Raw genomic sequence first — 15,508 nt, forward strand, 5'->3', positions numbered from 1 at the left:
AAGTGAGCATCGAGCCTTCTCCCGAGGAAAGGCGGAAGTTGCTGAGCTACGAAGCCGGAAACGATTAAGCCCATAAGCCGAGGAGGATGGTGCGCGTGAGAAAGGAGTACGAGGGTTAAGTTTCCCGCTCGCAGAGTTAAGACTGGAGGACTGGAGGACTGGAGGACTGGAGGACTGGAGCGCAGACCCTATCGCCGACGCATAACTCTCGGCTTCAATTAATCTGAGTGATTATGCCAGCTGGTATTATTTGAAGCTTGGAATTAATTGCGGCAAGTGTTAGCCCTTTGTCGGGGGGAGGTTGGAGTTGCCAAGTTACTTGGCTCTCCGATGGCGTTGCGATTGCAAAGTTCTTCGCACGGCAACTGATCTGATCCGAGAAGAACGCCAAACGATTAGAATTTCTCGAGCTTCGCGATGAGAAAGTTCTTTCTCTTTTTCTGTCTGTGTCGACTAAAGAGTTTCTTCAAAAGAAAATCTCTATGCAGGAAAATTCATGATTTTCTCTGAATAATCTGGACAGGAGCCGAGTCTTACGTGAACCCGTGAATGATGCTTCAAAAGAAATATATTTGCTCCAAGCACCGCATGAGAAAATATTGGCAGGCACATGTTACTCACCGTTGGCATGTGCGGCCAGGAGGTCACGAAGCTGCTGCTGACCCGCAGTCAATTCGACGCAGCTGACCCTCACGCTAAATCTAGCGCCGGTTCTCTGTCGCTGCTCGGAAATCCCTCGGAAGAGCCAGGCGATGGCGCAGGGGATGGCGCCGAGGGTGTGTCCGGCTTCGGCGGTGCCCAGCATCGTGTGCGACTTGCCTGCAACAATGAGAATTGCGAATGCAGAATTTATAACGAGTAGCATGAATGGTTGCAGTTACAGCGGGCAGCGTGCGACTCCGGTGCACAGAGAATTCAGATAATTATCCTTTTCCCGGGAGCGCAATCGTGTCGAAGCAATTTGCCGGATGCTCTGGAGTCGCTGAGCTCGCGCGTGCAGCTAATGCTGACAGTATAGTAGGTGTTGGACATAACAGCGGATAACACTGTCAACTGTTTTGTCCTAGCAATAATTGGGATATTTGATTTGTGGGAGTGGCCGCCGCTTTGGCACGATTAATTCCTTTGGGAATTCGAGGGATGAGTTGGTCACTCAGGGGTTTTAACTCCATGATATTGCTGAATTTACTAGTCGTGCAGGGACCCCTCGCACCCCCCTCGCACCCCCCTCGCACCCCCCTGAATGGTTGCAGTTACAGCGGGCAGCGTGCGACTCCGGTGCACAGAGAATTCAGATAATTATCCTTTTCCCGGGAGCGCAATCGTGTCGAAGCAATTTGCCGGATGCTCTGGAGTCGCTGAGCTCGCGCGTGCAGCTAATGCTGACAGTATAGTAGGTGTTGGACATAACAGCGGATAACACTGTCAACTGTTTTGTCCTAGCAATAATTGGGATATTTGATTTGTGGGAGTGGCCGCCGCTTTGGCACGATTAATTCCTTTGGGAATTCGAGGGATGAGTTGGTCACTCAGGGGTTTTAACTCCATGATATTGCTGAATTTACTAGTCGTGCAGGGACCCCTCGCACCCCCCTCGCACGACATCTAGAATCGCTATACGGACGAAGCGCAATGGCCGTAATAATATCGCTGTGGCCCCTTCGAATCAATTTATTGAGCACTGAAACGAGCCTGTTTTGCAGAAAGAGTTGCTACCCTGAAATTCCATTAAAATACGTTAAATTACTTAAACTCGTGTGTTCAGAAGATTGCCGTATTTTGGACCAATGAAAATGCCACTGCCTTCCCGCTAGGCAATCACTCATTCGGTCTTTCACTCCCCGGCAACTAGCAAGCCTGTCTTTGAGGAGTTAATTAGCTTATTAACGAAGGGCTGCTTAATAAACCCCTCGCTAATTGTAGGAACACTTACTACGATGGAATCGAGAAGTCCTACCAGTACGGGTTCACTTCCTGCAGGGATTTATGGGAACATTGCCTTCAGGCTCCTCAGATAAGCTCTACGATAATCCGACTCGATTCCATCTCCCTTATCATTTGCGCTACTTCGACTCTACCCCTTCGCCACTCCGACGGCACTACGGCACTACGGCACCCTAGCCACGTTATCCGGCATTCGTTAAGGCTCAACAGCGAAACGGAATTGGGAAGATTAGCGATAGGCTCTCTAAACTTGCAGAACGAGGAGAGGCGCCTTGGCTGCGTCGCCATTAGATATACTAGCAAAACAAAACGTCATTAGTGTTGGTTGAAACGGCAACGGAAGGAAAACCGGCGGCAGAGACTATGGAGACCAGGGAGACATTGTAACGAGATGCGGGAAAAGAGCAGGAATGTTTTATCGATGAGAAAATAAAGGAGCTCAGCTCTTATTAAAATCATAAAACAGAAGGGAGGAGGAGGAGGAGGAAGAAGTGGAGATCGGAGAAGACGGAATAAAACGGAAGGAAACGGAATCGTCGGTGTCGACGGTGGACAAAGGAGAGAAGAGGAGAGGAGATTGGAAGCGGGTGTAGTAAAATAATGAAAACGCTGCCACTGCTGAATCTTAAGCGATATTTAATTGTCTTAATGTAAGACCGTAAATTGTGTTATTATTTAATTAGAAAACTGGAAAAGCCTGAGAACGCGCTGCAGCCGCCGCTTCTAAGAAAAATAATCTTTTATATTTCTGGCTAGCAATGGGCCTGTGGCAATTTCCTACCGATCCCTCCAAACGGAGATGCAGCAACTCCCATAGGTGGATTCGGTTGCGTTTGCCCAGTCGTGAAAACAGAGCTTTTGGAAAAACATCCAGCCCACGTCAAACCAACGTCTTCCTTTATTTATGAGTGTCGGTATCGACCATATGCTCAGCCCCGCTGTATACAGTATACAGAAGACTCTTGCAACGGGGACGCCACTCAAAGATATTACTTGCCAGTCTACGTTACACAGCACACTTCGCCATCTTCAGGCTCAGTTCTGGAGCCGCTCTTTCCTCACTCCCCCTCGTGCTCTCAATTATCCGAAAAAAACCACACGAGTTTACATCACGCTTATTCCTTCGTTTTTTAAAGTTTTGATCAGACTTGAGCGGTTGAGCGTGCAGTCGGACTTGGCATCGGAAGGAGTGAATTATCTATTAGTTCACAGAGAGAGAGAGACAGAGAGAGAGAGAGAGAGAGATCAATTCAGTTTCAATGGCTCGTTATTTAATAGTTAATTATCCCACTACTTGATCTAATCTTTGCCTGAAAAAACTTTTGCTACGAGTATTTTTAGCATCCGTCTGACAGACTACTTTTACGGGGGCAAACTCACGTTTCACTATCAGGATAGTTCCATATATGTACTCCTTTTCCTTCCTCAGACGTCTGATTATTTACTTTGGTAAACAAACAGGCAGTACGCGATTCTCGGGTTGACGGACCTCCAAATTTTCTTCAGGGAGACCCGCATGAGCCTCGCTCCTTCTGCCTTTATACAGACTCCGATCTAATTTAAAAGTTTTTTTCGAGTGTGTTATTCTTACAGGAGCAGTCTGACGTGTCACTGCGAAGTTTTAAAATCGGAACTGGTGGGTCAATAGAAATGTTAAAAAATTATGAGAAGCAAAAGAATCAATTTGAAGGAAATATGCATTCTAGGAGAAGAGTGTGAGAGAGTGAGTGAGTATCTTGATGTAAAAGTAAGATGGCGAGACGGCATGGTTCTGCTGACATAAGAATTACCGTAAGAAAATAAGGGTGCAGTTCCGTAACTATCTAACGCCCCGTAGTCAGATCGTGCGATTTACATGAAATTGTCAGCAACGTTAAAATTCAACACTGATAGCCAAGACGTTCCAGCTGGAATTCTCAAATTCCTTGTTTTATAAAATAGCAGGAATTTAGTGGACAACATCAAGCATAAGAATCCATTTTCGTTTGTTCACCTTAAACAAAACCACCATTCGGATGGCAGAGTAAATCATCGAAGTAAATAGTGATAAGGATGGATGACTGACATATTTTCCCCATCCCTTTAGCCCTTTCTTCGTTTTCTTTTAATTTCCAACCTTTTCTACTTCCTCGTTCTCTTCTCTCTTTTTCCCGTATGTACAGTCACCCGCAAGGCGCCCCCTGTACCTTTCACTCTCTACGCTTCACCCTCTGCAGCATATTCCTCTAGTCTCGATCTACCCCTCGCGACGGTATAATCATCCATTTGCATGCAAACTCGATATCACTACTTAAAATGTAAAGCAACTCGATGTCTCGACCGGTCGTCCTGCTCTCGAGTCTTTCTCTGGCGGTCCTTGCTTGCTCCTCGTCCGACCTGAGGGCTATTTGACAATAACAATCGGAAGTCCGCAGCCATTCGCTATCATAAACGAATAGAAGAAATCGTGTATTTTTTGTTACACAAAGCTCTTTGAATTCTTCCCTTCTTAAAGGAGGAAGTTACTTTGCCGTCTGGTGAGTGAGGCTGCGCGGGTGGAGGTTGCTATCCTCCTGGAAGATATTACAAATCGACAATAAGATTCCGCAGTCGGCAGCAGCGGCATCGATCCGACGCAGAGGATAATTCCAATGAGGATAATTCCGCCGCGGAGCAGCATTGTTCTGTGGTTCCTTTCACGGGAGAATTTCCAGCTGGGTCAACCTGTAGCGAGACGGAAACGAGTGCGGTCCTTGATTGTCGAGGATTGATCGATGGACTGATTGATTCCCAATCAAAGTGGATGAAAGCTTTTTCGGGGAGTTTTCATTTATCTGATTATCCCGTCTACGTTGAATTGGACATCATCGAGCAGACGAGGAGAAGCCACCGGAACGGAGGGCTCTCGAGAAGGACGTCGAACTTGTCGTCCTGGCGAGTGAAAGCGCAGGATCAAGATATGAACCTTTGAGAATATTATCTGAGCTCGCGTAGCTACCCTATAAGCAGCACGATGCTTCTACGGCGGAGAAGAAGCGCAAGAAGCGCAAAGCTGCGTTTCTATGTAAGCGAACATACAGCCCGAGTGTTAAAAGCAGCTCAGCTCTTTCAATTATCCTGAACTTTCCTTGCTTCTCCGTGGTAAATCTAGGCGCAGAAAATGGGCTGTCGACTCACCTAGACCGGCGTGTCCGAAGCAGAAGAGGCAGCCGTCGGTACCGTTGATAACAGCGTGGATGACGTCGGTCAGTGCACTCGAACAGATTTCAGTCTGGAATTCAAATTTAATTTATAAATACAATGGACATAATATTAATTGCCAAGCAGGAAATATAGCTTAATACTAGACCTTATAATATAGACCTGACAGTCTTTTAAAATGGTATCGCCTAACTCCCTTATACAGTGCGGGGAGTCCAGGTGTCAAGTGCTATTAATTTTTCATATTACAAGACAGCCTGAACTTTTGGAAAATGTAATGTGACAGCCAACGTCTTAAGAAAACATGGGACTTATCTTAATAGACACATGCTCATCCCTTATGCGTTCCACGATTCCTTCTTTATGCCTAATATATTCATAGCCTGGGAACAACAAGTCTTTTCTCTACATTCTTTAGCCTGATCTGCCAGGATCATTGCTGCCAACCCAAGTGCATTCTGCTCGCCAAATTTTCGAAGAAGCCTTTGGAGGCTTTTGGAGGAAGCTTGGAGCGACGGAATATTGTTCGCTAAAGATTCGCTGGATCGTGAAAGGAAATACGAGAGAAAACGAAAGAATGACGAAAAGAATAAAAGGAGGCAAAATAAGGGGAAAGAAGATGGCGTGTACTTGGACCAAACAAGATTGAAATCTACGCGGATGCGGATCAGATGAATTCTAAGACGAAAATGGGAAAAAGGGAGATGAAAGTCGAACGGTGGGAAGGGAGGCTGCGGTGGCGAGAGTACCAGTGCGAGGATGAGGATGGGAGCACCGAACGAGAGGAGGCGAAAGGGGAGGCTGCAGGTAAAGCAGATGGAAGGAATAAGTCCAGTTCCTTTTTTCTCATATGGAAATTCCAATCTGGTGCTGGCATCTCAAAGGGTGTTGGTACCATGGACCAAGAGACATACTCCCCCTTCACTCGTTGCTTTTTAGCTTTACGTGTCCTTTCAATACTTTCAGCCGGCAAATAATTTCCCTGATCCTGAGCAGCGTTGCAGTCATTTCCCAGCGAAGCATCGACCGGGACATTCGATATCTGCAGGCAACCTGAGACTGATGCTCTCTACCTTCCTAAGGACTCCCATCACATTCTTTCTCATTCTTTCCCATTTTTTCACGTTTATGCTCTCACTCGAAGGAGGAGGAGGCATAATAGCAATAAACAAAAACAACATTAACAGATCCCCGGAAAGCAGGATCGAAGGATATAACGAGAAGCAAACAGATTCCGCATAGGTAGCTACTCTCTCTCTCTCGCTCTCTCTCTCGCTCTCTGAAAGACTCGCAGCCCTCGCAACTCCCTTTGAGCTTCCGTCGGTTAATGAAATACGTGACCGGAGCCTCTGTCATAATCTAAAACACTTTATTCGTAAACTGAGCTCTCCAGCGAGAACGAGGAACCAAAAGGGATTGTGTTACAGGACTGCAGGAGTCTGCGCCTGCATAATGAGCAGCGGACTTCTTGCACCGTCGAGAGCTTCCGTGTCTTTCCGGCGCCGACGGAACCTTCAGGTCTAGGAGGGAATGACAGAATGGTTACTCACTCTGGGAGATATTAATGGGGGTTCATCGCGAGTTCTGCCCGGACGAAAACACAAAAGCAAAAGCGAATCGAAGCAGTCGGACTGCTGGCGAAATTAAAAGGGAAACGCGGATATGAGTTACGAAGGTTCGTCCTGTGGGAAGGAGGAGGATTGAGCTTCAGGACGCGTCTTCGTAACGCAATATTGGCGCAGCCCACTGGAATACCAATAGAGGGTTGGAAACTCGGAGAGAGCTACGAAGAAGGGGGAGGGGCATTGGGGAAGGAGGGTACGGGGCAACCTTCGTGTCCTCAAGATGGGTGACGGCGTCGGCTTCGGCGTCGGCGACGTCCTTCCTCGAAAGGCCAGCCAGTTTCCTTTCGCTCCCTTCCACATCCTCCGCTCTAACCTACGGAGGGTGAAGTACCTATATACCTACGCGTCCTCAGTACGAAATGTAAAACTCGTGTCGAAAGTTCGAGAAGAAGAGCGGAAGATCCGGGAACACCACTGGGAGTGAGTGAGTCGAAGGGGGTTCAGGTTGAGGTCGAGGGTGAGAGTCTGAGACTAAGGGATGCTCTCTCTAATGGTCGGAAATAATCGAATGACCTTGTTCGACAGGGGCGCCAATTTCTTAATTCTCCGCTCTTCTCAGTTCGCAGCCCTCTTTACTTTTTCTACTTTTATTCCCCGTTCTCTTTCATGGGCTCCTTTCCTTTGCTTCTTCCCTCTCTTCTTTACCGACAAAGTAATCCACGGGAAGGAACAGGTGGCACCGCCTCCGGAGAACCACGCGAGGAGACAATTCAGAACTCTAGAAAGAAGTTACGGACTTTATCGTAGTCCTGCAGTTATCGGGTCTCGCATTTTCGTGAGGGTCATCGGAATCAGGGACAACGATATCGCGCATGCCCCGGTCGCGCGGAGCCTCGCACCGCGCTTTTGAGTTTTTGCACTGGGCGAATAACTTATTCTTCTGGAGCAACCGCAGCCAGCACTGGTCGCTCGTGTGGCCCATCTGCTGATTTCCATGAGCGCGTTAAGACGCAAAGGTGACTTCACCGCCGAGTCGAGAAATCGTTCGATCCGGATGCGGCCTGAAATCTCGATAACTCCTTGCGGTAACAACTTGAAAAGTTTCCATCCCTCGGGTGTTTTCGCGACCTGACTGGCATCAGCGGGTCCTGCCTGAAGGGGGGTCGTCGGAAAGGGCTGCTGCGGGAGGGCCGGCAGTTTCTCTCGCCCCACGTGTCATGAAATATGTCGCGATTTACACGCGAGATTGGCGTCATTGGCGCCCAGGGACCGAGTGTGCCCACCCCCACCCCCCTGCTCAGGCACCCCACTCGTCGCTCACGTCCCCCCTCCCCCTTCTTCCTCTTTATCGCTCCGGCCCGCAACCGGGATCAAAAAAGCATTTGGAAAATCCGATCCGTGAAATGGCTGCGGGATTGCTGTGGGGGACGAGGAGGCTGAGCGATGTAAAATCGAAAGGAGCGTCGACACCGACGCCAAATTACCTGCCTATACGTAGACGCAGGTATTTCCATCCGGGCGAAATATTTGAGGTTCGAAGTCGAGGTGGGGGATGGATGAGGGTGCTCTATAGAGGATCGGTCGCCTCCTTGCGACACGGAGGGTGGTTTTCCAGTCTTCCTCTCCATCCCGTTGGGGTTCCATCTGCCAAACTTGAGAAGCCCCGCAGAAACTTCCCTGGCCAATAAAGAGGCGGAGACCGGAGGACGTCTTTAATGATCGGCAGCCGCGCCGGTATTACTCCAGGAAACAGATGCGAGGGACGAGGCAGCCATTGCCACGTGCTTCTCCGCACGGATTCTCGATTACAACTTTTTCCATCGTTCCTCATTGCTTCCGTCTTTCCTTTCGTTCTTCCTCCCGTCTCTCATAACTTTCCACCAAGCTTGGCATCGTCATCGCCTCGACGATGCTGTTGCTGCTGCTGTTGCCGCGGCTGTTGCTGCGGCTGGTGATTCTCTTCGATTCTCTTTGACGTCGTCGAAAATCCGACGAGATAGTAATATAGTAATCGTCCCCGTCACTGGATGCACCCATTTTCCATTAGCCTCACGTCCGTCCCCTTGGCAGTTATCTGCCACCCGTCAAGCTTCATCAGCATTCGGATCTCGCGGCGCGCGCCGTCGCAGATTAATTCCTCTGTAATATGGAAATGCGCATCGCTCGGGTTGCGTCATTCACCCACCGGAATACACCAGAAACGGGCATAGACCCGTATGATTGGTTTAGAGATCGGCTTGACTAGCCGGCTCGGTCCAAGTATCGGCACTCGCCACGTATATGCGTCACTACGTACTGCACTGTGGCCAAAATCCTCAGGATCAGAGAGAAACTCTCCAAATGCAATAACGGCAGAAAGTCATGCTGTCACTCGTGCAGGTGGACGAGGTTCCTCAGCCTATGGAGCGCCGAGCACTGCGGCTGCTATCGGGCAGCATCCGGATCAGGGCGTCGCTCGTTCGATCAGCATTTCGTGCCAAATGAGCAATAGATCGGGACGCGGGAGGCGGGGTACCTTGTAGATCTAGAATACACGTGGCGTAATCTACAGCGTGACTATCAGTCGTAAGTCAATAATAAAGCCCTTGTTCCGCTCGGGTCATAATGGCCTCAGTGAATTATCCTTCGCAGGGCGCATTGTCCTGCTGCCCTTCGGCCGGAATAGAATTGTCAATTGTCAGTGCTTTCATCGAAATGCGCCTAGCTTACCCTCCACGTATAGCGGCGCCTGTACATGTATTAGCGAGTAATTCAGATGGATTTTCGGTTTATTCGACGAGGATTCATTTGCACGCTGCTCATTTTTATAGTTACACCGAGTCCCGCAGTAACTCCGCTAACGGCAAGTCTATCTGATTGTGAGTTTGCACGTTCTTCGAATTTAGGTGCGTCCCTTGCGCACTCTCCACCCTGTTCGTCCGCTGCTCTCATCGTCACTCGCGCGACTGCCGACCGTTCGCTCTGCTGTCCAGCGTGGCTACTGCCTGTTTCAACAAAAGGGAGGAAGTGCAAGAAAAACACAATAGAGAAAGAAAACAGAGAAGAAGAAGAATAACAGGACTGCCAAAGTAACTGCACTTAAAACCCAACCGACATTTCTGCCTGATTCTTCTCCCCGGATATGTTATACTTGGCACGCTGCCTGCTGCGGTGAGCTGCACTGCGCAGATCGGAAGAATAAGTTCTAAGCAAATTGAAGCTACAAGGATAAGGCTCTTAAAAGCTCTGGCTACAGTTCGAATCCCACACGTTGGCACGCCTGGATGCGCCTGGATGCGTCACATTGGACGCAGCGCACGCACAGCCAGCAGAGCACCGATTCCGGGTGTGCGAAGATTAGGCTCTTGCAGGGGATCAAACTGATAGGATTTTTTGAGCATAGCCATTCGCATCCGGATATCTGCAGTGGCCGAGGCAATGGTAGATGGATGCCGATACGTGAGAAGAATAAGGGTCCAATTGCGAGACAGAAGCAGGGTGGGCAGTGGCTCTTAAAAATTCAAACGGAAGTTCGATAACGAATCTGCGTTTGACATGGTTACGTCGGTCCTGCAGGACTCGGAATCAATCCCAGCCCCATCCTGCCAGTCTGTCGCACCGAACCACCGACTACCGAAGGCACGGGGAGGCGCACTCCATTCAAGAGCACGGCCATTGTACTGTTTGATAACAATCGGTAGCAGACATTTGATCGAATCAATCGATTGCTTTCCATGGTTCTTCTAAACACGACGAGAGTGAGAGAGGCAACGGATGGGTTGGGACTGTGGGACTGTGGAGAGAAAGGAGAGAGAGGAGAGAGAGGAGAGAGAGAGGAGAGAGAGGAGAGAGAGGAGAGAGAGGAGAGGAACGAGAGGAACGAGAGGAACGACTGGCTGCTCCCCAGAGAATCCTCGGAGTCTTCGCTACGGTAACGCGGGTATGGCTCCGGGCTCATTTGAATCCTGCGCTCAATAATGTCCCTCGGGAACTTCGAAATACCTCGAAGCCTGATGGAATTTTTTATCTTTCGTTCCCGAACCCGCGGCGGGTTTCTGGAGCGGCTCCAGGAGTCTCCGGGTCTCAGAGTTCTGAGTCTTAGCTCGGAAAAAGTGAGAAAAGTCAGGTCAGGGCAGCCGTACGTGGCAAGAGAGTCCCGGGCACTGAGGTCGGGGGGTTAGAGAGCATCGTGCGCCTGGAGGGTCCTCGTGCTCTGGGTACTTCGCGGGTTGGGGTTAGAGGTCGGGAAATTAGTTTAGTTATGCGCCTGGCAGGGACGCGTCTCTAACTCTCTACGTTTCTACGATGAACCCAAGTCGGCCGGGCACGTACCGTTTCAGGCTAGACGCTCCAGTAGGATCCGCCTTTATATTTACGCGGCCGCGCGACGTCGTCAAAGATTCCGCAAGGAACGCCTGAGCCTGAACGGATGAGCCCCGCTGATTGTCAGCCGCTTCAACTTCCGCTTTCTAGAATACTATACATATACCCTACTGGCACACGTGTGCGTGGGCCCTCTGCCTCTTTCTTCAATCAGGAAGGAGCTAACGGGCCTCGCTGATTCCTGGGGAAATTGAGACCAGCTTCCTTTTGTGATTACCTGAGAATCCTCCTCCGTGAAGATGGCGTCGAATGCGAACATCTTGGGCGCAGCCACTGTGGGTCTGCGATCCTCCGCCGAATTCGACTGACCGGATGCTGGGTCCACCAGGGTGACCTGCTTCTTCCGTTTGTCAGCATTGAAGAAACTTCCACTCTCGCCTGATGAAACGCGCAGCATCACTTTCACCTGAAATAGAGAAAAGCACGAGGATCATTATAGATAGGCGACGCAGGCGAGATGGAAATTGATCTATCACATGCACTCCTCGATATTCCAGGATTAATTTTTTTCTTTCGACGAGAGGCTCGGCGAGCAGCAACAATGCCTCCACTGAAATTGTCTAATGGATAATTTCCAGGCATAATAGGATGGCAGCAACAATGCTGGATTAAATTGCAATCGGCCCGTTAAACGAGCAGCCAATGGAGCAGTACCCTGGGGATACTCAAGTATACTCTAAAGTTATTAGTTCATTAAATTCGACTGATTCGAAGTTTGACACATGGACAAAGGGCTTATTCCTCGGACCATTCGCTCGGGAAATTTACATTTACCAACGCAGGCGCACACTTTTATTCGACAGATGAGAATTTTAAGGGGCGACAAGGGATTCGCGACGGGCATACATGTCTGGTCCAGGACGCGCATCAAATACTTTGCTCTCCTTACCATTGTTCCGGGTTTAAGAGCTGCCAGATTCCCTGATAAAATCGATAGAACCAGCCTTAGAGAATATCCGGGAATAGAGACTAATTAGGCGGTTTAACGGTACATTGTAGTTCGACTGGCTGAGTCTGACTCTTTAGGATCGAGCGCAATGAGACGGAGGGACGACTGGATCATGAGGAGAATACGAGTGGAGCGATGCGCACGTCTGGTATTGGTAGCTTCGTTCATTATCTTCGAGAAGCCAATCGTAGATGCTTCGATGGACTCTCTCTCTCTCTCTCTCTCTCTCTCTCTCTCTCTCTCTCTCTCTCTCTCTCCCTCTTTCTCTCTTTCTCTCTTATGGCTCAGAAATAATTTGAGTAGCATATAGAATCCCTTCGGGAGACGCGGACTGTTCCTTCGGCCAGCAGTTGTATTTACTCCTCGATCGTGCTGTCTGTCAGAGATATACACATAGGTATAGTAGCAATATAGTTTCTTTCTTCCTTCTTCCACAGGAGTGGAACTCGATTCGAGGAAACTTTCCTGAAGGCATATCGATTTTTCCTTATTTGCTGCACTTGTCCTTCCAGTAGGCATATCGCACTGCGAAGGAGTCCTTCTCAGACTCCGCAGACGTTAAAGGAAAATCTCCTCGTAGCTTAGCATCTATCGTCAACTGATGTCCGTTCGGTCATTCCGGTATTTAGAAACTCATTGGGCATCCAATTGCGAGTCGGTTTTTAGGAGCAGCTCGGTCTCGACCGATAGAGCCTTTCGTTACGGGCTACTACGGCAACACTGGCCAGCGCCAGCGCCATAACCACCGTAGCCATCAAACTTCGGTCAAGTAGTTTCGAAATGGACCTGTGGCTTTATTGCCACTGTTGTCAGTTTATGTCCTATTCGCCTCGTCTCAGGGGAGGTGAAGTATTAACTTGAATTTAGGCTCTGAGCTACGAATTAATAGAACAGATTTCGAGTTTACGATATAATCTGTTAGTATATTAATTTTAGTTGAATCATGAGCCGAAGGTTTGTGCTGCGGACCAGAAGAATAAGAAAAATGTGAATTCAAGCGATTCGACGCATTAACGTTCGCATTTTATGAGCTTTCATCGCGAAATAAAAACCTTGTCGAGCTAAATTTTGGCTCGTAAACCTGGCCGCGTAGGGTGAGGTTTAAGGGGGTTCAAGTCGAATTAAATTTCAGAGGCTGTCGTGCCGACAGAGGGGTAGGTTGGTCGCTCGCTCTTGAAAATTAATAATAAAAGTTTATTCGGGTGGCCTACGAGGAATCAGAATATCACGATTCGTTAAAAGGTGAGAATATTACTTCGCCTCTAAGTAATCTGATAATCAGAATGAAACAGACCCAGTGCTAGCTGGGCCCATTTTCGAGGTGCCGGCGTCAAACTGCATAAATATTTGATGACGCTCGTCGATGGTTATTATGCGTTATTATGCACCATTTTACGATTTTGCTGCTCCGTCACTCCGGATTTAATGGAACACATCTCAAATTCCATGCAAATTTTCTATGGCGCCCTTTCCGAGACCCTTCGATTCATGAGAACTTTTCTTAAAAATATTCATTTCAATCGGCGAATGCTTTCCTTCCATGGTATTTTCTTAACTTTCCGAAGAATCCGAGTTCAGTGAACACGTCTGGATGTTTGTCCTCGTCCTATACTTTGTATGCTGCTGTCACCACTAGGCTCCCGCGACAGCCTTTGACTTTTGGGCTTTGACCAACTACCAACACTCTTCTTTCTACTTTCGATCTAGCAGTGATTGCAGATTGCAATGAGAATGAGACGCGACGAAGGAAGTAATGCCAAAACGAAGAGAATAAAGTCCTTGATACAATGAACGTCCTTTCCGTGCTAAGTAGGACGTACAAGGAGAAAGCAGGACGAGGAGGAAGAGGCCTCACGATTTGAAGCGACATCCGCAGACGGTGAGCCTGGTGAGCCTGATGAGACTGCAGACTAGCAGGCGCTGCTGTTTTGATTGGCTTGGGATCCACGTCGCATCAGCTTCAGAAGAAAATACTATATCAGATGTTCTCGGCTTTAGCTTTCTTATGCTACATTAGTTGCGCTAGCAGCGGTTTGCCTGAGCAGCATCTCCGACAGTAACGCCGGAGAAAGTTCCGACATGTCGGGATGGCGAACGGAATTATCCGACGATTGCAGATAACCTAAATAATGTTGGTGAGCGAGGGTTGGAGCAACCCCTTCGTTAAAGCGGTAGTAATAACATCATTGGATGGCTCGAGGCGTTCTGAGGCAGCGGAGGCAGCGGAGGCAGCGAAGGCAGCGAAGCCAGTGACGAACGATGGGGCGGTTCTCCGGTGCTGGTATAGCTGCTGGAACACGTACACATCGATCCTACTGGAACAGCATCAGGTAACTCTGCCGTTCAGCAGTAGTAATAGCCCCCTTCTTCTCGAGGAGGACCGTTTTCCAGCGGAGGCCACCCTCGTCCTTCCCCCCCCCCCCCCCCCCCCCCCCCCCCCCCCCCCCCCCCCCCCCCCCCCCCCCCCCCCCCCCCCCCCCCCCCCCCCCCCCCCCCCCCCCCCCCCCCCCCCCCCCCCCCCCCCCCCCCCCCCCCCCCCCCCCCCCCCCCCCCCCCCCCCCCCCCCCCCCCCCCCCCCCCCCCCCCCCCCCCCCCCCCCCCCCCCCCCCCCCCCCCCCCCCCCCCCCCCCCCCCCCCCCCCCCCCCCCCCCCCCCCCCCCCCCCCCCCCCCCCCCCCCCCCCCCCCCCCCCCCCCCCCCCCCCCCCCCCCCCCCCCCCCCCCCCCCCCCCCCCCCCCCCCCCCCCCCCCCCCCCCCCCCCCCCCCCCCCCCCCCCCCCCCCCCCCCCCCCCCCCCCCCCCCCCCCCCCCCCCCCCCCCCCCCCCCCCCCCCCCCCCCCCCCCCCCCCCCCCCCCCCCCCCCCCCCCCCCCCCCCCCCCCCCTTCGCCTCCGGCCTGGGCGACTCGGTGGCCGGAATTTATGCCGGCTGAAGGGTGGCAGCACGGCGTTGGAATTTGAATCCCGAAATGGGTCAGGGGCTGCTGCAAGTGGCGCGCAACAAACTCCAATGCCATTTCAAGCGCAGGAAAATGTATTCGGTAAACGAATCGTCCTCGACTCCCTCGTCGTCCTCGCGCTTCCCGAACTTTTATTACCGTTTCGGGGATTCATTTTGCGGTCGGAACGAGATAGCGATAACGCGTGCGCGAGGGGGAAGCCAGAAGACGACTTACTGCAACAGGGCGAGGAACGAATCCGGGCGCATTTCTGGATTTTGGTCGATTTAGAAAAAAATATGATTGCCAGGTAAGAGTGGACTCGCGGGCGTGGAGGCCGGTCGAAGGGGGCGCTGCACCAGTTAGGGCTTGTCAGTCAGAGCGAAGGCAGGAGCGCGTGTCTCACGCCATCTTACACCACGATGCGGCCTACGTAGAACAATGTGATGCCGTAATGGCTGTATAATGCTGTTACGTGTTACGCTAATATTGCGGTGTCAAGCGACGTGGAAAGGTACAAGTTTAAATACTTGCTTACTCAGTTACTGGCTGCTCCGCTCGGGTGCACCGGCG

The 15,508-nt window shown here is 50.7% G+C and overlaps 1 protein-coding gene across 7 annotated transcripts in view; it reads right to left on the minus strand.

Annotated features, from left to right (window-relative positions):
- Positions 1-15,508, minus strand: part of LOC107272186 — a 175,320-nt gene that overhangs the window by 10,695 nt on the left and 149,117 nt on the right. For all 7 annotated transcript variants that reach the window (XR_001538845.2, XM_015749077.2, XM_025089484.1 and 4 more), the window contains 3 exons: positions 11,269-11,457; positions 5,101-5,194; positions 622-819 (listed from right to left, as the gene is read on the minus strand). Coding sequence is in view for 6 of the 7 variants with exons in the window: in XM_015749077.2 (XP_015604563.1) it covers positions 622-819; positions 5,101-5,194; positions 11,269-11,457 (481 nt within the window). In the remaining variant the exon portion in view is untranslated. The remainder of the gene's footprint in view (positions 1-621; positions 820-5,100; positions 5,195-11,268; positions 11,458-15,508) is intronic.

This window comes from Cephus cinctus, unplaced genomic scaffold, assembly GCF_000341935.2.
Source record: "Cephus cinctus unplaced genomic scaffold, Ccin1 Ccin1_scaffold1123, whole genome shotgun sequence".
Lineage (NCBI taxonomy): Eukaryota > Metazoa > Arthropoda > Insecta > Hymenoptera > Cephidae > Cephus > Cephus cinctus.